Source organism: Enhydra lutris, unplaced genomic scaffold (assembly GCF_002288905.1).
Source record: "Enhydra lutris kenyoni isolate GAN:26980312 unplaced genomic scaffold, ASM228890v2 scaffoldscaffold64, whole genome shotgun sequence".
In the NCBI taxonomy this organism is placed as follows: Eukaryota; Metazoa; Chordata; class Mammalia; order Carnivora; family Mustelidae; genus Enhydra; species Enhydra lutris.
Window position 1 is genome coordinate 4,805,493 of NW_019154148.1, and position 27,797 is coordinate 4,833,289.

The 27,797-nt window shown below is 35.5% G+C and overlaps 1 protein-coding gene across 6 annotated transcripts in view; it reads right to left on the reverse strand.

Moving 5' to 3' along the window:
- Nucleotides 1–701: 701 nt before the first annotated feature.
- LOC111158910 (adaptor related protein complex 3 sigma 1 subunit) overlaps nt 702–27,797 on the reverse strand; it is a 75,304-nt gene continuing 48,208 nt past the window's right edge. For 2 of the 6 annotated variants that reach the window (XM_022521236.1, XM_022521241.1), the window contains 3 exons: nt 25,061–25,132; nt 10,270–10,377; nt 702–1,326 (listed from right to left, as the gene is read on the reverse strand). In XM_022521236.1, coding sequence (XP_022376944.1) covers nt 1,198–1,326; nt 10,270–10,377; nt 25,061–25,132 — 309 coding nt within the window. In that variant the 3' untranslated portion in view covers nt 702–1,197. Of the gene's footprint in view, nt 1,327–6,860; nt 7,186–10,269; nt 10,378–25,060; nt 25,133–27,797 lie in introns of those variants that run through there. The other 4 variants (XM_022521239.1, XM_022521238.1, XM_022521237.1 and 1 more) reach the window with 4 other exon arrangements.

A 27,797-nucleotide genomic window follows, 5' to 3' on the forward strand; every position in this document is an offset into this window, starting at 1 on the left:
AGAAACTGTGTTAGATAAATATTATTTAGAAAAAATAAAGTGACTTTTCTTACATCCCAGAGCTCATGGAGTAAAATTCATGTATGTCACAAATCTAAGGAAATGTGCCAAAGAGAACATGTGGGGAGGACTAAAGCTGTAAAACAACAACAACAAAATACCACCTTGGTCTAACTGGAAGAGGAACTCCATTCATGGTTCAGAAGATAAGACCAAATAAGATAATGTGGGACAATAATGGGAAATCAGAATAGGAGAGTGTTAAAACTTAAGAAAATGCTTTAACTTCGATTTTGGGATAGAATAGTCAGGTGGAGCTCCATAGGGTTTTGTGTTCAGAAGCAACTAGGTATTTGCCAAAATTATTTTTCATCAACTCAGCAAGAAGGGACCAGATGAAAAACTTACACCTATCTGTATAAAGTAGGTTTTGTGATTTCTCTATATGGATTTTAGAAAAAGATTTGTCATCTCCCACCTCACATCCGTACACAACGTATTACACCATACACACCTCTTGACTTGTGAAATAACTGATTTTTAGAATAATTAGTGAGTTTTTGAATATTAAAAAAATATGAATTAAATAAATCAACACCAACAGCTGTTTAACAGTGATAAAATATACTTTTATTTACTTTGTTGAGTTAGAGGATCGTAAAAAAATTATTGCTAAAGTAGATATCAGGCAAACAGAAAGGTGCTTTAGAAGTCCAGTTACCTTGGAGTTTATTTAAACTAAGAGGAAAAGGTCATAATGTTTTCATGCAATACATACTTGGTTCTTTAAATAACCATTGTGACAAATAACAGAAAGAATTATGGAATGCTGCACTTGTGATCCATACAAAACACCAACATTTTGGATTGTACATAATTTAAAGAAATGTCTCAAACACTTTTTGAAATACTGTAGTAGCCAATACACAGAGGCATGCCGTAGGTGGGCACAGGAATGCAGTTTATAAAAGAAAGAGAAACATCACACTGGAACTACTCAATTTCTTCAAAATCACTGAGCAAGAAAAGCAACATTGAACTTCCATACCGATTTTATACAACTTTTATACAGTACCTTGACTTAAATCCAAGAGCAAAAGTTAAGACTCTCCTCCTCTATTTTTGGTAAACAACTGCATGGTAAACTTAGATGACTTTTCCCCCTGGATTTTACCTGGGAGTGGCCTTTTTAATTTTTTATTTAAAAGAGGGCAGGTTTGGCACTTTTATACTGATGTCACCAATGTTAATATTTCTTGGGATCTCAGGAAGATTCATATTCTTTACAGCTGATACAGCACGGGCTGGAGCTCCCGCTAAGCCAGCCTGTATATAGAAGCAAATAAAAGAAAAAGAAAATGTACAACTCAGGTGTAGCTCATCAAAAAACACTAAAAATGGAGGACAATGATAAAAGATTCATATAACAAGCTTAGAGACCAGATGGTAGTTTGAATTTGTATGGGATGGTTACTTTGAAACTCTAATCTATAAAGAGAAAACAGTTGACACATTAAAAAATACAGTGAATACATGCAATGATAAGAACGAAAAAATTTAGATACAAATTAGCCTGCACTACTTAGACATCACATCCACTATTCAAATGACAAAAACCAGGCCTTCCCCTGAACCCTGGCTTACTGACTTATGATATAAGCATGAAGCATATTTTACATCAGTTTCCTTTTAAACATCTCTTATAACAATCATGATAGATTTGGGGTTTGTTTTGTTTTGCTTTGTTTTGCTTTTAAAACAGTATTATCAAAATGTGATGTAAAATAAAAACTGAAAGTAACAGATCATACTTGTCTAGTTTCTTTACTTAGGGCCAAACCCTTAAAGCATTTCAAAACAACAAATTTTTTAAACAAATTATTTTAATTGCGGAGGCTCTTCTAAATTTTTCTATGGAAGTTCTATAACACTGAAGAAAAAAAAAAATCAGGCTTTTCAAGTAAAGCCTCAGTCCAAGGAGAACAGTTCTGCCTAAAAATGAAACTGCAACAGGGGGACCTTTCCAACCTTTGATGAGTTAGAAAAAAATATAATGATTAAAAATACTTTGTCACATAAAGTAGAGCCAACAACATAGGTTCAGTTTACAATATACAAATTTGGAGAAAGAACAGCATAAATGCAAAAGGTATTATTTATGTAAATAAATGAATTTTAAAACTTCTAGTTAGCATTAGTGTACAGTATTTCACTTTTGTCTTAGGGAAATTTATAATTTGTGAAATAATTTTGAAAGAAAATACGCTTGAAAGAAAAATGCATATATATCATCTTTTTCAAATAGCTTCAACAGTCTTGATACTTTTATGGTTTAAGTTAGATTTAGATTTCATCAATTTTTATTGCCGTGACACAATCAAGGCAACATACATCTGAATTCAGTGGCATACATTATCTTGACAAAAGCAGACAATTAGGTAACAAAAACAAATCTTCCATATATGAAACAATGTCTGTGTAATTAGAATTACTAGTTTTAATGTCCCTTTTTGAAATTTTAGGGTTTTTTTCTCTTACATAATCCTACCTCTTTTGTTAATCAAAATAATAATAATAATAAAGCTGTTACCTGAGAAAAATCTTGACTGATACAAAATAGGCCAGTGTAAACTATTTGCTGAATAAAGGATACAAACATTGTTAAGCAATGAAATAAAAGCCACGGATTATCAACTCAGAATTGGAAATAACAGAAAAAATCAGTAAAATAGTATTAATAATAGCTATGGTCCACACAGGCAATGATATAAATGAAACACTCCATATCCAATTAAAGAATGAATAGGGCTGGAGCATTCAATTTTTATGATTTAATGGAAGTAAGTTGTTTTTGACTGACCCCTACATTTATACCTACCTGAAGCAACGCAGTTGTTTTTATACCCCCCAAAGATGTTGGAGATACGAATAAATATTGTTTAGGTTAACATGACTCATAATGAAAAGGGTCTTTAATCTGATTATTTCAAGTTCAACGTAGTCTAGCTACCAAAATTTGGAATGGTTTAGGATCAAAGAAGGATCCAGTTCAAAGAGGTTTACTATCTTGTCAAGGTTCTCTTCCTTTTACCCAAAAGTATGCTGTTGGCCAAAGAATAAATTATTTTACAAACTTATAGATATCCTGGAGCTAGTATCAGTTTTCCAGGTAGAAGGATTTTGTAATTTTTCTAATTAAAAAACCAATTTGCCACTATTTTACTTGGGTGTGTCTCTACAGGGCACAAATGATGAGTAGACTATTAAAAAAAACTACTGATAAGATATTTGAGTACAAATATTTTAAAAGGCATGAATGATTAGAGGATTTTTATTATTGAGATAGAGACAGAGAGAGAGAAGGTAGATAGGTGTGTATGTTTTATTGGATGCTATGATTTTACTTTTGTAAACAGTAAAAATAATTTTTTAAGTATTAAATGTCATTGACAAGAAGCCTTCTTTTCCATAAGACCCTGTACCATGAACAGCTAACTTAATTTGAGCAAAGAAAATGAAAACAAAAATGCATCCTGTAAAATTTCTTTAGATTAAGTCGTTTCTTTGTGACCAAAGATGGTGTCGACTGTTGGCTGCTAATGAGAATACATAAAGTCAATATAGCAATTGATTTAAATAGCATATATGTGCCAAGTTCTTATAATGTAAAACAAAAAGAAGTTTCTAAGTACAACAAACTACAATTCCTCTAAACATAAGCAGCAAGCCATACACATGCAAAGGATGGCAACTATTCAGAACACGCAAATGAATTAAGAGAATCAAATTATTTCTCAAGCATGTTCAATACTTTTGTGTAATATGTCATGAATTTAAATGGTAGGGAATAAAAAAATTATAAAAAAAATTGCAACTTCAATTTTTAATTAAACTAACATTTTAAGAAATCAGATTTTGCAGACTATAAAATATAAAAAATATAAAAAGAACTGTTGATCAGTAAGTAGATGCTAAACTGAGCTATCTATATATAAAAACTTATGGCTTAAAAATAAAAGATGTCTCAAGTAGTCAACACCAGAACTGCTATAAAACAAATTTCATTTTTAGACTTCCATGAAAGTGAAGTCTGAAACATTTTTATGAAAGAATAAAATATAAAAGAGGTAATTTGCCATTAGAAGGTCAGTGTGCCTAGAGAGGTATAAAATAATTTTTGTCTTAGTTATGATTTTTTTCAGTAAGATATATTCAAAGCAACAAGATAACTTTTACTAATTCATTTTTTTTGAACACTAAAATTTACAGAAATTAAGTTTACCTGACTTGTTAGTTGTATGTACATTTAAAATGTAAAATTAAGATATTTCTGACAGTACAACAAAGCTCTCAAAGATTTAAGATTACACAGTTGACACAAACCAGAAATAAAAAGAATGAAACCCTACTGGAGAAATAACTTGTTTCCATCTATGTTACTATACTCGAGCACCACCAAACTGCAGCAACTCCTCTAACAAAAATAAATATATGAATCCAAAGCAGTTAAGAGTATGAATTGGATGAAAGAATGAAGTACAGTATATAAAAGAATGGTCATGTTTTCTCTCCCATGAAATTAAATAAATTAACAGAATTAAGAGAAAGAAAACAAAATGAAGTCTGCAAGTATACCAAAATGAGGCCAAACAGATAGAAGACTTATACAGACATACTCTGGGAAATTTCAAGCACTTGAATCACAAAGATAGTAATGGATGGATATGATTTGGTTTTGATTTTGTTTTTAAATTGCCAGACCCAAAAATAAACAAAATATGTGCAAGCAAAAGTGAAAAAGCAGCACTACTAAAATATATTACGAAGAATCGGAAGGCTCCCTTTTCCTCATGCAATAAGCAATTAACTTTCTCGAAGGAAAAAGGAAAGAATCTAGATATTTATTTCATCTAAGACATAAAATACCATCCTACCATCTTAAAATATTTTTTCAAGCTTGAAATACAGAGTAAGATGGTAGTGGGAATGGTCTGTACATACTAAAACCTCTACCCACCCCTCCTGCTGGAAGTTGCTATATGCACATTCATAATCTTGACCTAACAGCAAAGTGAAAGAACATCAACATTAATAAACACAGTATTAAATGGTTTCAGACTCAAAATCATTAACAAAATAATGGCAGTTTCTGAATGCATGTTTTGAGCAAAATAGAAAATTCAATATTTTAATTTCTGAATGCAAGGCAGAGTAACTTTTAATCTTGGAATCTGTAATAGGCTTACTCTTTGCTTTAAGGGCAGTGCTTTAATACTCCAATTATAAACAAACGGGTTAGAAATGCTAATGACAACCCTCTAGGAAGAACTGTAACATTTTATAAAAATTTTTATCAAAATTAGAATATTTAAAAATTTAAAAACCTTCCAAATTATACAATCCAGTTAATATAATCTTCAGTTATAGTTTTAATTTCCAGTACAACATTTGCCTGTGCAAAATAAATATAGCAGACTAAAAATGCCCAATTCATGTATTTAACGTAACTAATTCCAATCATTACAGGTGAACTCAGGGGTCCTCACCATAATTCTGGAGAAGAACAGAGTGAACTGAATGTCAAGGTAAAAAGCTGAACCAATTCACAAGCTGACTGGCCAGCATCACTGTATTAGGGCCACTTTTCTTATTCGCTAAGCTCTTTGAAAATAGATATTTGATTTAAAAAAAAGAAGAAGAAAGCTAATTACTAGTTCTAGTGATGGACGTTAAAGACCCAAGTGGTTCTTTGCTAGAAAATGACAATTTAACATAAACTAAAGACCAGAACACAGAAATTGGCAGTGATTTGGATCAGTGGAAGAAAGGACACAATTATGTATTTTCTATTCTAGGGATAAAGTAATAGAGATCTAAGGACCAAAAGTGGTAATCCCAGCTTCATGACAGCACCTACCATCTTGGGATAAGAAATTAAAAAGCCACTTTTATGTTGTCACTTCTCAAACACATCCAGAAAGTAATACTTAAGTGGCTAAAAAAGCAATGCCAAATTCTCAGTGGCATTTTTCTAATTACTAAAGTGGATAATCTAACTTGTTGAATTTACAGATTTTTTTTCCTCTTTGGGACTCAATAAAGTATTTTCATTTTGAAATTTTTAAATGGAGGCCTACGAGCTTTTTCATTTTTCATCTTTGTATGGCTTTGAACAACAACAACAAAAAGCTGTTCATTAGCATTTAGATTGAAATTTAAAAAAAAAACAATTTACACAGTTAACTTAGGGTTTGAAAAAAAATGCATAGGAAATGCCAGAGAAAATTTAGTTTTATAAAGCTATGAGTCTATTAAAAACATTTTCAATATGAGGCAATATGCTTTGTAAAAATGTCCAAGGTTGACAATATTTTACTGAGTCTTACTTATTACAGTGTTATTACAGTGTTTAGATGTCAGAAGGTTGCTTCCCTGGTCAAAATATTTAATTCCAATTTTTAGAACATTTAATTTTTAGAACCTTTAATTCAATTTTGGAAAATTTGTTATCTTATACTTTTTCTTGGCCACTTTTAATATGGAACTGAAAACCATTATGTTAAGACTTTGGAACTGAAAACCATTATATGGGGAAAAGTACTATTTAAAAGTCACTATTCTAAACCTTCACTGCTTTTCACTTTGTATGCAAAACTCTAAAGGTTCAGCTTTTGGTTTTCAAATTCACAGCTTCCAAACCCCAGCAGGCAATTTTATGTTAGAATCCTAATTTAGAAAGATTGGGGGGGGGAGGGGAACCTCTCTGTGAGAGTTAAATTAATTCCACCATATTATTTTTGAAATAAACTCTACATCTTTATATACAAAGTAAACTATCATTTCTACAAATGTAATGTCAGTTAAATGACAATGTTTTAAAAAAAAGAACAAAAAAACTTTCCTTTTACAATGCAGGCAGACAAAACAGAACAAACATGACATCAATGAAACACTAGTAAAATACAGTAAGTCCAATAAAAGATGAAGAAACTACAAGGAGAAACTAGAATGAAAAATAGGCTACAGGGACTACATGGGTTCATTAACACAAAGAATTTTTGAGTCTGGCCTAAATAATTAATTGCCTTTGACATCATTTTGCTTTCCCTTTGTTAAAGTACAGTTTTCTCAAAGTCAGCAATACCTTGTCTACCTGTCCTGTCTGGGAGATTGAAAGATAAAGGTCTGTAAGAGAGAAGAATGGAAAGAGCTAGAAAGATCAGGATGTTCGGAAAAAAAGAAGACTGACTTTAAAAAAGTAGTGACTATATTCAGACCCATTTATTCATAACATGAAATACATAAAACCTAACAAGTCTCCCCAACCCCACCCCTCTACCTCCACCCCCAGGGAGTCCTTTTATTCCTAGGAAGATTCCTGAGTGCCTCTAAAACTTCCCCCAAATCCCACCGACCTCCCAGCTCAAACCCTCCTTTCCCCAGACCCCAATGTCATAGTAAACCATTTTTCTGTCAAATCAGGATAGATGAAAATACATTCAGAGCATATCTTAGTTTCTCCTCTCTTTAAAGATCTGGGAGATCTTTGCTTCTACCTGTCTAGGTTATTAGGAATTAAACTGGTTCACTTTCCACTGTCACCAGAAATATACTACCTTTAAACCAAAATAATAAAATCTTTAATTTCTGACAAAGTAAAGTCACCTAGGTATATCCATGTTGTGTCTTTAAAGTTGTACCTTAATTATACTCAGGCTGATTTTTAAAAGATAAATGCTATTCTCAATACCATTTAAATTAATCTTAAAAGAATGATAACCAGGTCTTTTCATCAACCATGATATTCTGAATTTTAATTATTTCTTGACAAGTTTTTGCTTGCATAATAAATTTTAACTAAAATTTAAGGAAGACTCAGATTAATTAAAGTTTATAGTGTGTTCTCAAATAATTTTGGATTATTCTGCAGTCATATATTTGGTATATATATATCCAGTTTAAGTAAAATGGAAATGGGATCCATACTGAAAACTCTAACATTCCAATGTATCTGGAATAAAGGTGGTAGTCTTCCAAACATATTACAAAAATTACTGAAGAATAGCACAAAGCCAACATTATTTTTGGCATAATTTTTTAAAATAGTGATCACGACTAAATGGCCTCACTTTGACTCAAAATCCTATTTTATAACTAAAATAGTAGCAGACATCACATATAGAAAAGCACCTGTTAAAAAACATAATGTTGTGGTCTATTCCCAGATTTAAAATATATTTCCTAGTAGAGGAGAAAAATTAATTTGTAGTAGGTAACAGCTAACTATACAAGTTAAAAGATGATCAGTGGATGAAAAGTATCAGTACCTTTTCCACCAATATTAAAACCATTTTAAACAGAATTGTTTCTGTGAGATTTTTTTAAGTTACAGTATTCTTAAAACTATTTCCATTGAAAATGTAAAATTTTGTATTTTACTGCTCTTTCTTTACAGATACGGAAAAATTGCCTCATTAGCCAAGTGTTACAGTACAATCAGAAAGCAAATATCCATTATGCAATTATTATAGGTCCTTCATGACTTTTGTCAGTATGTTAATAGCAAACCAAGGACAAAAAAGAAAAAAATAAAAAAGAGGACACCACCAATAAAAGAAGTTTAAAACCTGGAATATGAACATTCCAGACAAAAGGTCAATATATTTTTTACAGATGATTAAACAGAAGTCACAAATTCCCACATATCCATTCATTTCTGACTGATTATTAGATTGTGTCACTGTCTCTTGGCATTTAGAATCTATATCCATAAGTTTTTGTAAAGCAAGTTTGCACAAATTACATAAAACTTTGAGTTATCACTTAAGACTTTAACAGCTCAGAGGTTATAGTAAATCTTTTATTATACTAAATAAGATGAGACAAACCAACTATACTAAATAATATTGTGAGTTCTTTTCCTTGTCCTAAAACAAAACTTTCTGTATTAATCTCGTTTGTTTTCCCTTTTCAAAACCCAGTATTTTAAAAATTGGCTGTAGGACACACCAAATATTAGTAGTTATTTAAGAGTCATCATTATAAGTCTCTCCTTTAGGCAACTCATAGGGATGGTAAATTGAGTTATAGAGAAATGCAGGACTATTTCACTTTAAAAGAGAACACTGGAAAATGTTTTTCTACAAAGCTTCAACTGTTTCTAACCCTCAGATTTTGGATTTAGCCATCTTCCTGTGTTTCATTAAATTCCAATGAACATAGCATTATGTTAAACTGATTCTTTAAAATGCCAACAAGACAAAAATTCTTTAGAACTCACCTGCTGTAAATTAACACTAGCATATTTTTAATACCTTGCTGCTTTTATAGTAATAATCACTGTAAATCAACCAAACACCTGAGCTGGTATTAATAATTATAAATAAAATTTATTTTTCTAGTCTTAGTTATGACTATAACTATGAAAGGTAACGAGTATAGTACTGAATGACATGTCAAAACCATTCATCTTTCTAAACTTCTGCTAGAGTAACAAGAACTACAGTGGCTCAATTACAATACTTGTTATTGATATTCAGCCTAATATTGAGGAAAGAGTCATGAAAATTCTAAAGTAGGATTTTACACAATGCTCAAGTGCTGGTTGATCCTCACGCACCTCATCTAACAGCACAAAGCTAAGCATGTGTAACTAACCAAATCTTCCTCCTATAGAATACAGAAAAAGCCATGAACACATGTATCATTGTATAAAATATGTGATACGTAGCCAGCTTGTCAGTGACCTCTGGAAGGATCCAGAATTAAAAGATTACGGCAATGAATTTCTTTTTTCAGTGTTCACTCAGGCTTGCAAAGCACCAGGTAGAACACTATTTCCTCACGAGAATTCCATTTCCTCTCCTTTCCTTTTCCAGAAATAGTTCTGTGACACCAAAATTATATATCTTTAAAATATCAGGTCTAAGATTTCCTTGATGATTACTAAGGTTTTGTAGAGCAAATACTGATTTCATTATTCAAACACATAGTTTCTTTTTTAAGCTGTTAAGAATCTGGAATTGTGTTTATTACCCAAGGCAGTTACAACCGTGGTTAAAAAAAGAAAACATGAAACTATCAGGTAGTTAGTAGTCACAGAACATTTAACATACTAAGATACGTATATTCCATTTTAAAAAAAACTGAATAAGCCTATCAGCTGTATTTAAGGGTGATACTGAAGGACAAACAGTGAAAGCTACACATCATGCATAATTTATGATCATGCTTACTACCTCCATCAACTAGAGAGCTTTCCATTCTTACCTCAGATTTCTCCAGCTTATTTTGTGCATCAATTTGAGTAACAATCTCATTCATGTTGGTCTCCAGTACCATTCCCCCCATCACCATTTCTGCAAGAATATTGTGAACCTAAAGCGAAAAATAACGTACGATTATAAAGAAAATTCAGTACAAAAATGTTTCATCATTCCAGCAGCTTTTGTTTCAAACACTGCTGTAACTACTTCATAAGTATGAAGTGTAAAATAAAAATAATTTGGAGGGCTCACAATCCATGTTTGCTACTACTATGCAGCCTGAGACAGTTACAGAACCTCTTTAAGTCATAGTTTAATGGGTCCTAAAACAGATATTAATAGTGTCTCCTTCCTAGACTGTTGAAAGGATTAAATGAGGTTATCCCTGGAAGTGCTGAAAACAAAGTAAATGAGCAATAAACATCACCTATTGCTGTAACCAGTTTAATGTTAAAAAAGTATCTACAATGGCCTTTTATGCCAGATTCTTGGCCAATAATTATCAAGTTGTTTTATACTCAAGGCATTTAATGAAGCTATGTGGCACTGTAACAAGCTCCTGATTGAAATAAAGCAAAATTTCTTATTATTGCAGGTATTTTAATAATGTTTTTGTCCCAAATACCTCCATATATGTAATACTTAGATTTTTTTAATCATCAAATATACAATCTTACAGTGACTAAAAATAGCATCTTCCACTGGGGAGAAGAAATATAATCCAGGTGTTTTTTCACAGGTAGTTACTGAATCAAAAATCACCAACTCAAAGGTGAACTAGGGTATCACAGAATAGCATACTTTGCTATAATTTTTTTTTTTTTAAGATTTTATTTATTTGTTTGACAGAGACAGAGAGAGAAAGACCACAAGTAGGCAGAGAGGCAGGCAGAGAGAGAGTGGGGGAAGCAGGCTCCCTGCCGAACAGAGAGCCTGATGTGGGGCTTGATCCCAGGACTCTGAGATCATGACCTGAGCTGAAGGCAGAGGCTTAACCCACTGAGCCACCCAGACGCCCCTGCTATAATTTTTTAAAAACAACGTGGTGGTATAAAGAATGGAGACTCTGAAATTAGGTATGAATACTGACTCTACCACGCATTAGTTGTATGCCCTTCAGCACCCATACAACTGTTACCTTATCTGTGAAATAAAGATAAAAGTAGTATAGACACCTCTTCCAGTCATCATAAGGATTAAAAAAATTGATGCAAAGTATGTAGCATTGTACCTAAAAGATACTATGAAGTAATTTTATTTTAAGATTTATTTGTTTTAGAGAGAGAGGGTGCGCACGAACATGGGGTTAGGAGCAGATGAGAGAAAGAATTCCAAGGAGACTCCCTGCTGAGGGCAGGGCCAGACACAGGGCTCCATCCCAGGACCCTGAAATCATGACCTGAGTCAAAATCAAGAGTGGGCTGCTTAACCTACTGAGCCACCCAGACGCTCCCAGTAATTTTATTTTAAGCAAAAACTGGTTTTGGTTAAATAGATAATTACCAAATTCGATTTTCATTCCTTTATAAGACTGCATGCAAATGTATACATGATTTTTAAATCCTGTCATCATTTACTAATTTTTCATTTTGGAAAGATGGACACCTCACATACAACTCTTGAAGAAAGAATTATAGAAATTACTTTTCCTAGCAAACAAAACCAGAAACCATAATTGTTTTAAAACCTAGTGCTAGTCCACAATAGCCAAACTATGGAAAGAACCTAGATGTCCATCAACAGATGAATGGATAAAGAAGATGTGGTATATATACACAATGGAATACTATGCAGCCATCAAAAGAAATGAAATCTTGCCATTTGTGATGACGTGGATGGAACTAGAGGGTATTATACTTAGCGAAATAAGTCAATTGGAGAAAGACAACTATCATATGATCTCCCTGATATGAGGAAGTGGAGAGGCAATGTGGGGGGTTTGGGGGGTAGGAAAAGAAAAAATGAAAGAAGATGGGATCGGGAGGGAGACAAACCATAAAAGACTCAATCTCAAAAAGCAGACTGAGGGTTGCTGGGGGGAGGGGGGATGGGAGAGGGTGGTGGGGATATGGACAATGGGGAGGGTATGTGCTATGATGAGTGCTATGAAATGTGTAAACCTGGCGATTCACAGACCTGTACCCCTAGGGATAAAAATACATTATATGTTTATTAAAAATTTTAAAAATTAAATTAAAAAAATCTTAAAAAAAAACTAGTGCTAAAAAAATAAAAACTAGTGCTGAATATCATCACTCCTAACTGCTATCCCTTTTGTGACTAAATACCACTTATTGAAATGACGTTTTGGTGCTGCACTTAGGGTACTTAATTCTCACATTAACCTTTGTTACAGTTAAGAAAATAAACTAGCTTTTACTCAAGACACAAACAAATATGTAGCAAACGAACAATTAAAACCTAAGTCTGAGTGACCCAAGTCCCATTCTTTGCTTTCTTCTGTTAACACTAATACATGAAATCGCTATAGCAGATTAGTTTTTAGTCATAATCTATGAAGATTCAATTAAAGGTCAAGAAGGTGATTGGATGATAAAATATAATTACCCTACAACAGCTAACAGGTATCAATCATATGGAGGAAAAGTGTTCAGAAAGAAAGCCCACAGCCAGCAACATTAAAACTTCCGTTTTATCAGAACTTTCCCTCTTTTTTTTTTTTTTAAGATTTTATTTATTTATATGACATAGATCACAAGTAGGCAGAGAGGCAGGCAGAGAGAGGGGGGGAAGCAGGCTCCCCACTAAGCAGAGAGCCCGTTGTGGGGCTTCATCCCAGGACCCTGAGATCTTGACCTGAGCCAAAGGCAGAGGCTTAACCCACTGAGCCACCCAGGCGCCCCTCCCCTCTTCTTTTTAAAACAAATTCTCATGAGAAAGCACAATTTGTAATGCTGATAAAAGTACAGCAACTCCAGTGAATCTTGGAGCACTGCATCAAAAACTAATGATGTATTTTATGGTGACTAACATAACACAATAAAAATTAAAACAAACAAAAAGTACAGCAACTCCACCAACCCCACCTTGCTCAGGCTTATACATCTACTACTGCCTTTGCAGAAATATCTCAGAAACACATGTAGATTAGTGGAAGCCATAGATTTCAGTATTATAGAAATGTTTACAAAGGTTAGAGGTATTAAAATATGAGTAGCCTGCAAATGTGGGTCATACTCAAGAAATACTAAGAACATATGTCAACTTAATAAGGACTAAGATGTAATTTTGTCCTCAAAGTAAAAATAACTCCTATGAAAGCAAATTCAGAAATCTCAAGAAGATAAAAAATACAAATCTCATTTGTATTTAGCCTGTGAGCTAAATCCTTAAGCATAATCTCATTTATTAGAAATATAATATATATATTTATTAGAAATAGAATATATAAATATAATAAATGCCAAAAGGATATATTCTAGGTGAGGAGGTAGAAATTCCAGAGATTAACAGTATGGGAATGAGAATTATCAATTGGGAGATGAATCCAACATTATTAGGGTCACGGTATTCAAATAAGGTACGGAGGGATCATTTAGAAGCTATCTAGTGACAGAAAACTTCATATTCTAATAACTGGGAGGAATTTTTGGCAGACTTAGTAAGAGAAAGAAGATGATAAAAGCTTTGCTTTTAGCTTAGCCCTAACACATATGGCTGACATATTCTAGCATTTTGTTTTATAAATTTTACCTAAAACAGATTTTTTTTTTTTCTTTTTTAAAGAGAGAGAGTGCAGGGGCACCTGGGTGGCTCAGTGGGTTAAGGCCTCTGTCTTCGGCTCAGGTCATGATCCCAACGTCCTGGGACGGAGCCCTGAGTCAGGCGTTCTGCTCAGTGGGGAGCATGCTTCCCTTCCTCTCTCTCTGCCTGCCTCTCTGCCTACTTGTGATCTCTTTCAGATAAATAACTAAAATCTTTAAAAAAGAGAGAGAGAGAAAGAGTGCACAAGAGAGGGATCGGCAGAGGGAAAGGGAGAGAGAGAATCTCAAGCAGGCTCCACACCCAGCAAGGAGCCCAACATGGGGCTGGATCTCACAACCCTGAGATCAGGACCTGAGCTGAAATCAGAAATTGGACGCTTAACCAACGGAGCCACTCAAGCATCCCTTACTTAAAATAGATTTTAATGGAAATAAAAGGGTGACATTATGCTTGAAATATAATTCATCTACTAAACTGCTTTGATGTTCACCTAACATAAAGGTTCAATGGGCTTTTTCTTGAATTTTCATAGGTATTTAATTTTTTTAAAAAACTAGCAAATACCACATTAGTAATGTATTTTTGCTTTTTTGTTTGTTTTTAACTATAAATGTCCAATCTACCCAACTCCATACTTCTTCTAGGTCTCTCTATTCAAAGATAATCACAGTTCATTCTCTCTTAAACAGGTTTCCCCCACTTTCCCAAAGTTCCACGTACACCCTTCACTTTTTAAAAAGACCTACATTCATGCCTGCTTTTGCTAACGGAAAGAAATCCAAAGAGAATTTTCCCTTCTGTGAAAGGGTAATTTTGCTTCTTTGCTTTAAGCCACTTTGGCTTACAAAATGTTTCAAAGGAACACTCTACGTCTCAGACAACAAGGGAAACCTGCATATCCTTCATGAAAACTTCTTAGGCATATACTTGTTATGTGTGTGTAAAGGTATGTCTAATTTACACAAATGAGATCATGTAACATACACATAAAGTCACAGTTCTGCAAGAGAATAAAGAATGGACTGAAAGAGGCAGCAGAAAACAACGGTGTGAATTAAGAAAATAATAAAGGATACTGGTGCCTGGTCTATGTACAAGAATGATCAATGAGGGCGCCTGGGTGGCTCAGTGGGTTGGGCCGCTGACTTCAGCTCAGGTCATGATCTCAGGGTCCCGGGATCGAGTCCCGCATCGGGCTCTCTGCTCGGCAGGGAGCCTGCTTCCCTCTCTCTCTCTCTGCCTGCCTCTCTGTCTACTTGTGATCTCTCTCTGTCAAATAAACAAATAAAATCTTTGAAAAAAAAAAAAAAGAATGATCAATGAAACTTTGTTGGTAAGAGTAAATAAACAAAACCACAGAACTGTAAAATGGTGAATCCACACTATTTGTTTTACGTTTTTACTCAAATTCCAGTTAGTATATGGTATAATATTAGTTTCAGGTATACAGTATGGTGATTCAACATTTACTTAAAACAGCTGGTGCTCATCACAAGTATACTCCTCAATCCCTATCACCTGTTTCACCTCTCCCTCCCACCCACCCCCGCTTTGAGGACCATCAGCTTGTTCTTCATAGTCAAGACTCTAGGGCACCTCGCTCAGCATTCAGCGGGGAGTCTGCTTCTCTCCCTCTCTCTCTCCCTCTGCCCCCACCCCAAATAAATAAATCTTTAAAAAAAGAAAAAGTGTGTTTCTTAGGATGTACACTATTAATTACCACACACTTAAAAACGAGACATCTACGGGCACCTGGGTAGCTTGGTGGGTTAAAGCCTCTGCCTTTGGCTCAGGTCATGATTCCTGGGCCTCTGTACAAAATAAAAACATACTCGATGGGCACCTGGTGGCTCAGTCGTTAAGCATCTGCCTTCTGCTTAGGTCATGATTCCAGTGTCCTGGGTTCGAGCCCCACATTGGGAGCCTGCTTCTCCCTGTCCCACTCCACCTGCTTGTGTTCCCTCTCTCACTCTCTCTCTCAAATAAATTTTAAAAAATCTTTAAAAACAAACAAAACCCTATCACTCATTAAACCAAGAGAACTATGTATATCTTTGAAAATATATAGGAAAATAGTCTAGAAGCCTACCTAGCCAAATTATTAAAAGAAATTACTTTAGGGAAACAGTGTAGGATGGGGCTGAGTGTGTATAATGAGGAGGGGGGCAAGGTAAGAAGAACTTCAATGTTTAATCATATAGTCTTTAGTATTGTTTGACTTCTTTGTTTCTAAATATAAGTATTATTATTGTAATTTAAAAATAATAAAATATTTTACTATGGATAACAGTATAATGTTCTTTAATGGTTGTATGTCTGTCAGAGTCATAAACAGACAGTCAGATATCACATATCCTCCTAAAATAACTACAAACTACTTGAGAATTGGGATAAGGGCATATTCTTCATATAACCCTGCAGAGTGTTAAGCACTAAGTATTTTGTAAAATGTGTTTTGGAAGGAACACCTCCTTTACCTCTGCTTGCAGAAAGATACCATAAGACATGATTTTTTAAAAAGATTTATTTGGGGCGCCTGGGTGGCTCAGTGGGTTAAAGCCGCTGCCTTCGGCTCAGGTCATGATCCAAGGGTCCTAGGATCGAGCCCCGCATCGGGCTCTCTGCTCAGCAGGGAGTGTGCTTCCCCCTCTCTCTCTGCCTGCCTCTCTGCCTACTTATGATCTCTGTCAAATAAATAAATAAAATCTTTAAAAAAAAATAATAAAAAATAAAAAGATTTATTTATTTATCTTAGGGAGAGAGTGAGTGTGTGTGTGCGAGTGCAGGCAGGAACAGGAGAGGGGGAGGAAGAGAAATCCCAAGCAGACTCCATGCTGACTGCAGAGCCCCATGCAGGGCTTGATCCCACGACCCTGAGATCACTATCCCAGGTGAAACCAAGCGTGAGACGCTCACTTGACTGTACCACCCAGGCGCCCAAGATACCATTTTTTAATTATTAACAATAGCCACTTATGATGAAGTGATCAATTATTTAATTTTTCAACACAGGTTCTTGCTGGCTGTTTTTCTGTGTGCGTGTTTTTTAGATTTATTTGAGAGAGAAAGCGAGTGAGCTAGAGTGAGAGGAGAGATAGAGGGAGATGGAGAGAATCTCAAGCAGATTCCCTGCTGAGCATGGCTCCCCAAGTGGGGCTCCATCTCATGACCCTGAGATCACAACCTCAGCTGAAATCAAGAGTTGGACACTTAAGTGACTGAGCCATCCAGTTCCCCCAATGATCAACCACTTTAAATTATGTTAGATAAGTTCAATTTATATACTTCTGTTGGTCATGTTGTTGTTACTAATTTGGTAATAAAATTTTAATATATATATTTGCTAATAAAAATTTTAACAATTTACCTAAAGTAATCTATTAATACCTGTATTTATAATTCTAATTGCTGTAAAAAGATCTCTCTTCACATTTTGGTATTATACTCTTCAAGTCTAAGCTACAACTGATTATTTAAGAAACTATTATTTTGGGGCACCTGGGTGGCTCATAAGCCTCTGCCTTCAGCTCAGGTCATGATCTCAGGGTCCTAGGATCAAGCCCCGCATCAGTCTCTCTGCTCAGCAGGGAGCCTGCTTACCCCTCTCTCTCTGCCTACTTGTAATGTGTCTGTCTCTTTCTCTCTCTGTCAAATAAATAAATAAAATCTTTAAATTAAAAAAAAAGAAACTATTATTTTACATACTACTAAAAAGGAAAAATGTTGCCAATCAAATTATGACAAGCTATAGAATGTAACATGAATCCCAATCTCAAAAGTGTTATAATGTGAGAGAAAGCTATAATCTTAAGAGTCTGTGAAATACGGTATTTTCTCATCATTTTAAGCCCCACACAGGTTGCTAAATAAAATAAAAGCTATAATGAAGAAACTTAAGTAAAAAAATGACTGTTTGGGGGGGTTTACTGGTGTCAGTGCTAATAACATTAAAAAAAGCTTAGCTTCAGAAATAGATCCTCTCAAAAGATACAATTTCATTAAATCTAAAAATGTTTTTAAATTTTGCTATAATTATTCTCCAAAAGGATATCTGACATATCAAAGTGTCACACAAATCAAAACTTTGAGTTGATGATGTTATTCATCTTAAAGTGTTTGCTAAGAAAATAATCAGTTTTAGAGTCTTCTGGTTAATATTATCTTAAGACTGAGTCAGTTGAGCAGGTTCTGCTACTAAAGAGCACTATCCCCTCCAAATTACTGATTTCTTTCCTAGTACGTTATCAAAATCATGTCATTATAATATACCTATATATCAATACAATATATATATCATGAAAGAAAATCCTAAAGTATGACAATTTTGAAAATAATTCTGAAAGGAATCGGGAGTATATTTTGTTAGTTTATCAAAATTTTGATACAATTTTTAAGACAAAAATAGAAAGGGAAAGTATATAACATATTAATAATAATGAAGACATTTGTTAATTGCTGACCAATGAAAAGCAACAGGGATAAAGTAACTCAAAGCAATAAGTAAGAGTAGATCTATTCTGGCACACAATGCATTTTATAAGAGCACTGAATATGAGTGTCTCAAAACCTGGAAATTCAAAATAGTCAAGTCTGATTAAAAAACTAGAAAGCTGGGGGCGCCTGGGTGGCTCAGTGGGTTAAGGCCTCTGCCTTTGGCTCAGGTCATGATCCCAGGGTTCTGGGATCGAGCCCCGCATTGGGCTCTCTGCTCGGCGGGGAGCCTGCTTCCCTTCCTCTCTCTGCGTGCCTCTCTATGTGTGATCTCTATCAAATAAATTTTAAAAAGTCTTAAAAAAATTTAAAAAACTAGAAAGCTGTTCTACTTTCTATTCTATAATCTGGGCTGAGTATCAAGAAATCCTTTTTTAAAGCTGCTTATTATAAAAGAGTTGCTCATTAAAAGATCTGATTTTTCCATTCCTGATTTATGTGTTACTGGTAACTTGTATTTTAATGCTACAAATTCTTTTCATATTAATCCCACAAGTGCTTTAACAGTCAATGTTCTTTCATCCTTACCCACTAATTTACATCTTTTTGTCTTCCCTTCTTTAACTCATCACTTCTTATATCTCACATTTCCTTCTGTGTAATGTACCTTTTTTTAGAATTTCCTTTAGTAAAGGCTTGCTGGTAGCAAATTCTCCCATTATTTTTCTCTGACAATTGTTGTAAGGTACTTTTTTTGACTTGAGAATTACAGTTGGACAGTTATTTTCTTTCAAAACTAGGTCTTCTAATTTCTGTGGTTGCTGTTGAGAAATCATTTCCCAATTTTATCACTGCTCTTGCAAAGGTAATGTTTCTTTTATTTCTGCTTCCAGAAATAAAACTGGCATATCAAAAATGGTATTTTAAGAGCTCTTTCTCTGCTCTTCAAATGTACTATCATGAGTCTAAATGTAGATTTATTTTTATTTATTCTGCTTATGATTCTTTTATCTGTATATTAGTATCTTTCTTTAATTCTGGCAAATTCCCAGCCATTAGATACCCAGATATTATGAATATGCCTTGTTCTTTCTCTCTTCTTCTGAAACTAAGAATAAATGTTTATTAGGCCTTTCTTGCTATATCTTTCCTGACCTGTAAACCATCTTCCATATTTTCAATCTTGCTTGTCTTTTTTTTTAAATTTTTTAAAAAGATTTTATTTATTTATTTGACAAACAGAGAGATCACAAGTAGGCAGAGAGGCAGGCAGAGGGGGTGGTGGGGAATCAGGCTCTCCGATGAGCAGAGAGCCTGATGCGGGTCTCAAATCCAGGACCCTGAGATCAAGACCTGAGCCAAAGGCAGAGGCTTAACCCACTGAGCCACCCAGGTGCCCCTTGCTTGTCTTTTTATGCTCCGTTATGGACAACAGGTTCTATATTTCCTTCTATTCAGATATGTGTAACCTATATTTATATATATATTCATAAACTGGAATTTTCCATTTTGACTTTTTTTGTCTTTGAGAAATCCTACTGAGTTGTTTTTCAAATCATCTGTAATATTTTTGTTTAATACTTTATTCATTGCAAATTTTTATCAGAATTGACTTTCTAACAACTTGCTCAGTCAAGGGGGACAGGGGCTGGTGTGTCTGGGGCCAAGCTTATGGCTGGTGCTGACATGTCTGAGACACTAGCATGTCTGGAATAAAGCTTTCCAATGGCCCAGCTAGGAGTTTGGTTAAAGAAAGGAAGAACTGAGCAAATAAATAAATGCATCAGGAATAATGAGAACAAAAAGAGTGAGAATAATCAGAATAATCATTTACTGTCAGAGTAGCAAGTTGCAAATATGGAAAAGGAGAAGGCTAGAATACATTCTGTAGTGTTGCACTACACTCCAAGGTACTATGAAGAACTCAATGATTTTTGAAATATATACAAGATACAGAAAGAGATTGGGGGTGCGTGTGCGCGCACATGCACACACACATACACACACACACACACACACACACACCCCTACATCTATTTCTCAGCTTGGCTCAGAAAATCAGGAATACTATTACTCTGGTAGCAATGAGCAAATATGGTAATGAGATTGTCATTTCTAAACATCATTGTCCATGAGAAAGAACCAGGGTTCCTTAAAGAAATAGCTGACTCCGGGCACCTGGGTGGCTCAGTGGGTTAAAGTCCCTGCCTTCGGCTCAGGTCATGATCCCAGGGTTCTGGGATTGAGCCCCGCATCGGGCTCTCTGCTCAGCAGGGAGCTTGCTTCTTCCTCTCTCTCTGCCTGCTTCTCTGCCTACTTGTGATCTCTGTCAAATTAAAAAAAAAAAAAAAAAAAAAGAATAGAAAAGAAATAGCTGACTCAGGGCTGGACAGAAAACATGTAAGATGCTCTGTCCATAGAAAACGCCTAGGAAAAAATGACCAGCCTCATAACTCTGAGCACCTCCATACTATGGTTTCCATATACCATTTCCAACTAAAAGGAATCAGGGCTCCTAGAAGGAACAGCTGATAACATGCCTAGAGTAGGAAATGAAGACAGGGGTTCTGCAACATCTAGTTGTACCAGAACAGGAACAGCTATCAAGTCCATGGAGGTGAGGGAATGGCAGAAGGACTCAGAAGACAACGTGAAGGGGCTCTCCCTTGAATAAACACAGGACAATGTGAGCATCCAAAAGAGTAATATCTTCAGTGGACTAAAATAAATCAAGTATGTTAAAATTCCTATGTCAAAGGGAACTCAAACAAAACAAAATCAAAAAGAACAATAATCATTTTTGGTGGGTATTAGGGAACTGATCTGTTAGGAAAACTGACAGTAAAGGGAAATAATCTAGAATTGATCCTGTCTTTCCTATGTAAACTGTACCTTTTAAATCCATCATTTCTGTCTTAAAATAGATCGCTTCATTCAATTCATACTTAGGGTCCTGAATAATAACAGATGTAACTGAAATAGGTACTTTTACTTTACCATGAGGTTGATCGAATTTTATTTATATATCCACCATCTTTTAAGTCAGAGATTTTACTGTTTATAATGTTATTAATGATTATGATCTCTTTCCTTGCTCTCTTAATCAAATAAATATGACTTTACTACTACTTACGAAACCTTGTTATGTGAGTGAGAAACCCTTCAGGTCAGATTTTCTCAGTGTATGTACACCATCTTCAGTCTCCACATCCAAACCCATTTTACACAGGAAGACTGTCCTACTACTTCAGGGTGACTTTTGGATTAATCAAGTCCTAAAGCAGGCTGAGGGTTGTGGGAAAATTCTGTAGCAGACCCTAAGGAAAAATGAGCTGAGCCAATAATGATTCCTGACTGTTGTAAGATCCAGGGCTGCTTAAGAGTTGAAAATAAGGGACGCCTGGGTGGCTCAGTTGGTTAAGCTGCTGCCTTCGGCTCGGGTCATGATCCCAGGGTCCTGGGATCGAGTCCCACATTGGGCTCCTTGCTCGGCAGGGAGCCTGCTTCTCTCGCTGCCTTTGCCTGCCTCTCTGCCTGCCTGTGCTCGCTCTCGCTTCTCTCTCTATGACAAATAAATAAATAAAATCTTTAAAAAAAAAAAAAGAGTTGAAAATAATCCTACTTTCCTAGAAGGGCTTAAAATAAGACTAGAGTTGTTCTGGACAGAGCATGTAGGCATAGGAAAGGTCTATTTGACTGGTCTCTGACTCCTGCTATCCTGAAGCTTTTTGTCTCATTGCATTGAAAAAAATCAAAACAAGTACTTAGCCCACAAAGAAGAGATATGGTTAGTTTTCAGAGGTTTTAAAACAGTAAGACACTATTGTGCGAAAGGAACAGACTATATGTATTACATACTATATGGTCCCATTTCTCTTGAAGACTTGTTTCTGCACTTACTTGTACAAAAAAATCTAGAAGTACACATACTCTAAAATGTTAACACTAGTGTTACTTAAACAATTAGACTGCGGTGGTTCTAACACCCCAGCACCCTAAGCAAACCAAAACATATGCCTGTAAAGGACTCAAGGGTAAGAAATCAAAACCTAAAGACAACCAATCATAGTCAATTCAGCTCTCCCAAATAATACAACTGCTTGAGTTATAACCAATCAGATAATCCCTTTCTGTGCTTCTGCCACTTTTCTATAAAAACCTCTCCCAGCTCCCCAATTGGGACGTATTCCTAACTGTCCATGGTTTTGCGCTGCCCGATATGAATCAATTTTTGTTCAAGTAAACTTAGAAATTTTTAATATGCCTCAGTTTTTCCACTAACATTAGGCAATCTCTACAATTGAGATTACTTTCATTTATTTTCCACTTACGTGCATTTTTTAATTTTTCTAAAATGAAGTTTTCTAAAATGAAGTTTTAAAAACACCGTGTCATGTATGAAAGCTGTAGATGAGTAGAGCTTAATTTCTCTACTGAGGAAATCTTTTATTCTCTAGGAAAAATGTGAAAACTTCGCTTTTACTACAACATTTACCAGTGATTCCTCAATCTTCTTAAGAAATTGCTTGATTGCATAAGCTAATGATCTCTCACAATCATTTCATTTTTCTTAAAGATTTTATTTATTTGAGAGAAAGCAAGTACAAGCTGGGGAGGCAGAGGGGCATAGGGAGAGGCAGGCTCCCTGCAAGGACTTGATCCCAGGACCCCGGGATCATGACCTGACCCAAAGGCAGATGCTTAACTGACTGAGCCACCAGGTACCCTGAACAGTCGTTTTATTTTTTTATTTATTTTATCTTTAAGATTTTATTTATTTGAGAGAGAGTGAGAGAGAGTGCGAGCAATCACAAGCAGGGGAAGAGGCAGAGGGAGAACAGGAAGGGAGAAGCAGGCTCCCCCCCACTGAGCAGGGAGCTGGACATGGGGCTCCATCCCAGGACCTAGAGATCATGACCTGGGCCGAAGACAGATGCTTAACTGACTGAGCCACCCAGATGCCCCTGAAAAGCTGTTCTAAAAAGACCTTTTTAAAGTATTTTAATCCTGTACCAAAACATAATTTTGAATACTGCAAACCCTAATGCCTAAAAATAACAGAAGTCTTTAAAAGTGTGAAAAAGCGTAAGACACGATAATGTGAGCAAAGCAGTAGAAAACTCAAAATAGATTCTTAAAAATATCAAATTTAAGTTCTCTGTCCAAAAGGAGTTAAGACACAAAATCAAATCATTTAGTAAATGAGAACTATGATCCAGAAGATTGGCTAATAATAAAGACAGTGTTTTGATGGTTCACAAATAATAAAATGCATTCCTTCCTTGCACTGCATCTTGACTGTGCCAGCAGTTACATCGACTCTATGCATCTGCCAAGACTTAGTTATAGCCGTATGCTCAAAACTGCTGAATTCTAACGTGTGTAAATTATACTTACATATATTTACGTATATAATTAACGTGTGTAAATTAAAAATCCCTCTGATTTTTAAAAATCACATTTTCTGCTAAAATTTTCAGCATATTATTTGACTATTTTATTCAATGGCTTAATCACTCCAAAACAATCCATTACATTACATAAACTTAATACAGAAAAAAATCTGTATATGTGGATGCTTTTCTTCCAAAATTCCTTATCACCAGTACCCAGTAATACTGGCTAGAAAATTCAGTCACCCTTCCCTCCTCTCACCTCCAGCTTTCAGCAGACCACTACATCCTGTCAAGTCACTTTTTTCATCACTACTATAATGCTTTAGTTCACTTCTTTCTGGACTACTGCAAAAGACTCCTAATTGATATCCTTGTCTTTAATCTCCTACCTACCAATCCAATCTTCATAATGTAGGAAAAAAAACGATCTGGCAAAAAACAAAAACAAACAAAAAAACACCCCACTGATGTTCAACAAAGCAACAATAAATGCCAATAAACACTTGATTTAAAATATTAAAGTGCTTCAGAACAAAGTCTAAAATTCATGGCGCTGGGTGCCTGGGTGACTTGGTCGGTTGAGGGTCCGACTCTTGTTTTCAGTTAAGGTCATGATCTCGGGGTCTTGAGATCGAGCCCTGCGTCAGGCTCCACACTCAGTGTGGAGTCTGCCTGTCCCTCTCCCTCCCCAAGACAGTGTGCATGTGCTCACTGCTCGCTCACACATGTGTTCTCTTTCCCCCTCTAAAATAAATAAATAAAATCTAAACAAAACAAAACAAAACCTGTCCCACTAAAGGCACTTTAAAACTAGGCTACCTGATCAATACCAATTCCCCCTCCAAAGCCTGTATTTTCTTTCACTGCCTCTAGAGCCATCCTCCATTTATGACAGTGAAATACCTACAATCCTTACAAAATCCAACTTCAATGTAATTTCCTCCATTCACACTCTCCCGAGCAAAGGCAGGTAGGTCAGCTCTGTTCCCATGAACACTGAACACACTGCTCCTTATTAATGCCACTGTTTCATCCTCTAGATGTGGATCTTCTGGGCAGGGTCTGAATCTTCACCAGGCACAGTGCCTGGCTCATAGCAAAAAATAATTTATGACTTATACTAAATAAATGAAGGAATAAAAATAGCATTATTTGCTAAATCCATTTTTACCTTGAGAAATACAAACTACCATTTTTTTTCTCAGATAAAAAGTTTAGAAGATTTGACAATATAGAAAGTACCTTGTCTACATGGAAAATTAAATCCAGTTCACAGACATTTTCAAAACACTTGTCTAATGTTTCCACAAATACCTAAAGAAAAAGAAAAGAAAAAAAAAAGGTTAAATGCTCTTGAGAACCATATAAATTCATTCAAACCTATCATCTAGAAAGGAAACAATTCTTAATTGTGAACTAACACTTTTCTAATCTATTATCGTATTTCTGTTTTAATCAGATATTGTATTAAGTATAACAGGAGTAATTATTCTTCATGATAATTACATTTCGGTACATTAACATACAAAACAAAATAAACTTTGCTGAAAGTAACGAAGAACTAGAAATTCTTAGCACCATTACTTTAAAAAACACTGAAAAATACTCAAACAGGCTCCTTATCTTCATGTGAGGAGGAAAAAAAAGTTATTGGAAATATTTATCAGTATAGATGCATGCAGTCCAAGTATCTACCATATCTAATGCTTTTAATTAGCAACTCAGCATAAAAGATCACTCAAAATTATTTATGGAAAGAGCAAAGACTTTGGAATCAGCCTTACCTGGGTTCAAACTCTGGCTTCAATACCATGCAGGGCCTTATGTGGGAAAGGGTTAACTCAGCAGGCACAGGATGCTCAAAACCTACACCCTCCCGAGAACCAAACTCCTGGGAACTGAGCTCTGAACCCTTGCAAAGTTCTGTCTGGTAAGAGTGTTTGGCATGCCTGAGTCCTTGGGCGGCACCAAATACCAGTCTGAGCAGAGAGTTTATGCTAACAGTGTAATTTAGGATGAACATCTCCTTTTCTCTGAGGTTCTAGAGTTGAAGTAAGCAAGCAAGGTCAGTCACAATGGTGACATATACATGCCTATATGAGCGACCACCAACAAAAATCCTGGGGACACAGGCTGGGGGAGTGTCCCTGATTGTGAGCACACTGTACACCTCACCACATGTCATTTCTGGGGGAATTAAACACATCTTGTGTGACTCCACTGGGCAGGGACACCTTGAAGCCTGCCTTCGGTTTTCTCCAGACAACCCCTCATGGGCTTTTGGTTATCTTACCATTTATTATCACTGTAATAAACCCAAACTATGAACACAGCAACTTCTGAGCCCTGTGAATCCTAGTGGCTCAGTGAGACCGTCTTGAAGACCCCTGACATAAGCTTTCAAAACTTAATCTCTTAAATTCTACCTTGCATAGGTTGTCACTATCTCTTCTATGCCCACCGTCCTTCTCAAAGTTAACTGTCACAGACAGAATGACCACACAATTTATCAGACAAACTGGGGCATGAAGAGTAAAAGGGAGCAGCTAAGATTGTGTAATTATTATAATAGTATGCAATGGTATCATAATTTCGTAACAGCCTGGAACAAAAGATGCAAAGCAGGGCTTTTCCTAGCAAACTGAAGTGTACACTTACTCTATTCACAGGTAACCCTACAGGACCAAGAGTAAAATGGAAACAGCAGGCTTCTTGCTAAACTGGTCCTACCTAGGCCAATTTATACAGACCCCCCAGACCAAGGTTCCTTCCACCAGTGCAGAAGTGTAAGACAGGTGAAACAACATCAACACTATATAGCCATAATCAGTATTGTCTTAGACCAGGGGTTGGCAAGTTTCCTCTGCAAAGGGTCAGACAGTAAATATGTTAGCTTTGCGGACAACAAAAAGCAGCTGTAGATAATAAACAAGGCGCATAGCTCTGCTCCAATAAAACTTAACAAAAAGGTGTAGCAGGCTGGATTTGACCTGCTGTCATCTGCTGCTCCCTGGCTTAGAGCAAAGTCACTAGGAGAAATAAAAGGTCTGTAAGTAACCAAAAATATACAGTTTTACTCAGTGATTTCATTCATGAGAAGGCAGTTCTTCAGATGACCAACGTGGAGCACATACAAGTCAGCCTCAAGGGAGTTTCTAGTTTAGTTCAATTCTGAGGTAGGTGGAAAGTAAATAACAGCCACTCAAACTCCCAACTTTATCTATTTCTCCTCAAGGCCTTGATGACGTGCACACTGGAATGATTCCACTCAGTCTACTTGAAACTAATTCAGATCATTTCCTTCTTGTTAAAACAGACTCTTATTATAAGCACTGAATGGGATAATGCTGTTTGAGCACAGAGTTGAACAAGCTTAACAAATATTAACTTCTGAGGGAAAGTAAGAATGTGAGAAGAAGAAAAAACCTTTCACACTGAAAACGAACAAAATACTTGTTTAAGTTGGACATGGTCTGATTTCCAATTTGTAACATCACAGTTAATTAACATATGGGAAGTAAAGCCATTTAAGTTCTGCCCCCCCTTCAGAAAATTTTTACTGAAGTATAACCTACATACAGAGAAGTACACAAATTACAACAAAGTATAATCTGATGAATTCACAAAGTAAATACATCTGTGTAACCAACACCAAAATCAAGTGTCAGAATAGCACCAGCACAGGAGAAGCCCCTCATACTGCATTAGCCACCATCACCATCACAGGTAACCGCTACCCTGCTCTCTAACACTATAGGTATGTTCTACCTATTTCTGAACTATATTAAATGAAATCACACAGAATATAACCTTTTGTTAGTTGCATCTTTTAGTCATCATTATTTTTGTGAGATTCATTTATTACATAATATGAAAGCTGATTCATTCTCATTTACAGTATGCAATTCTTATGAATAAACCACAATGTATTTACCTGTCGAGTTTGGGTTGTTTCCAGCACAAGGTCATTAGCACTGCT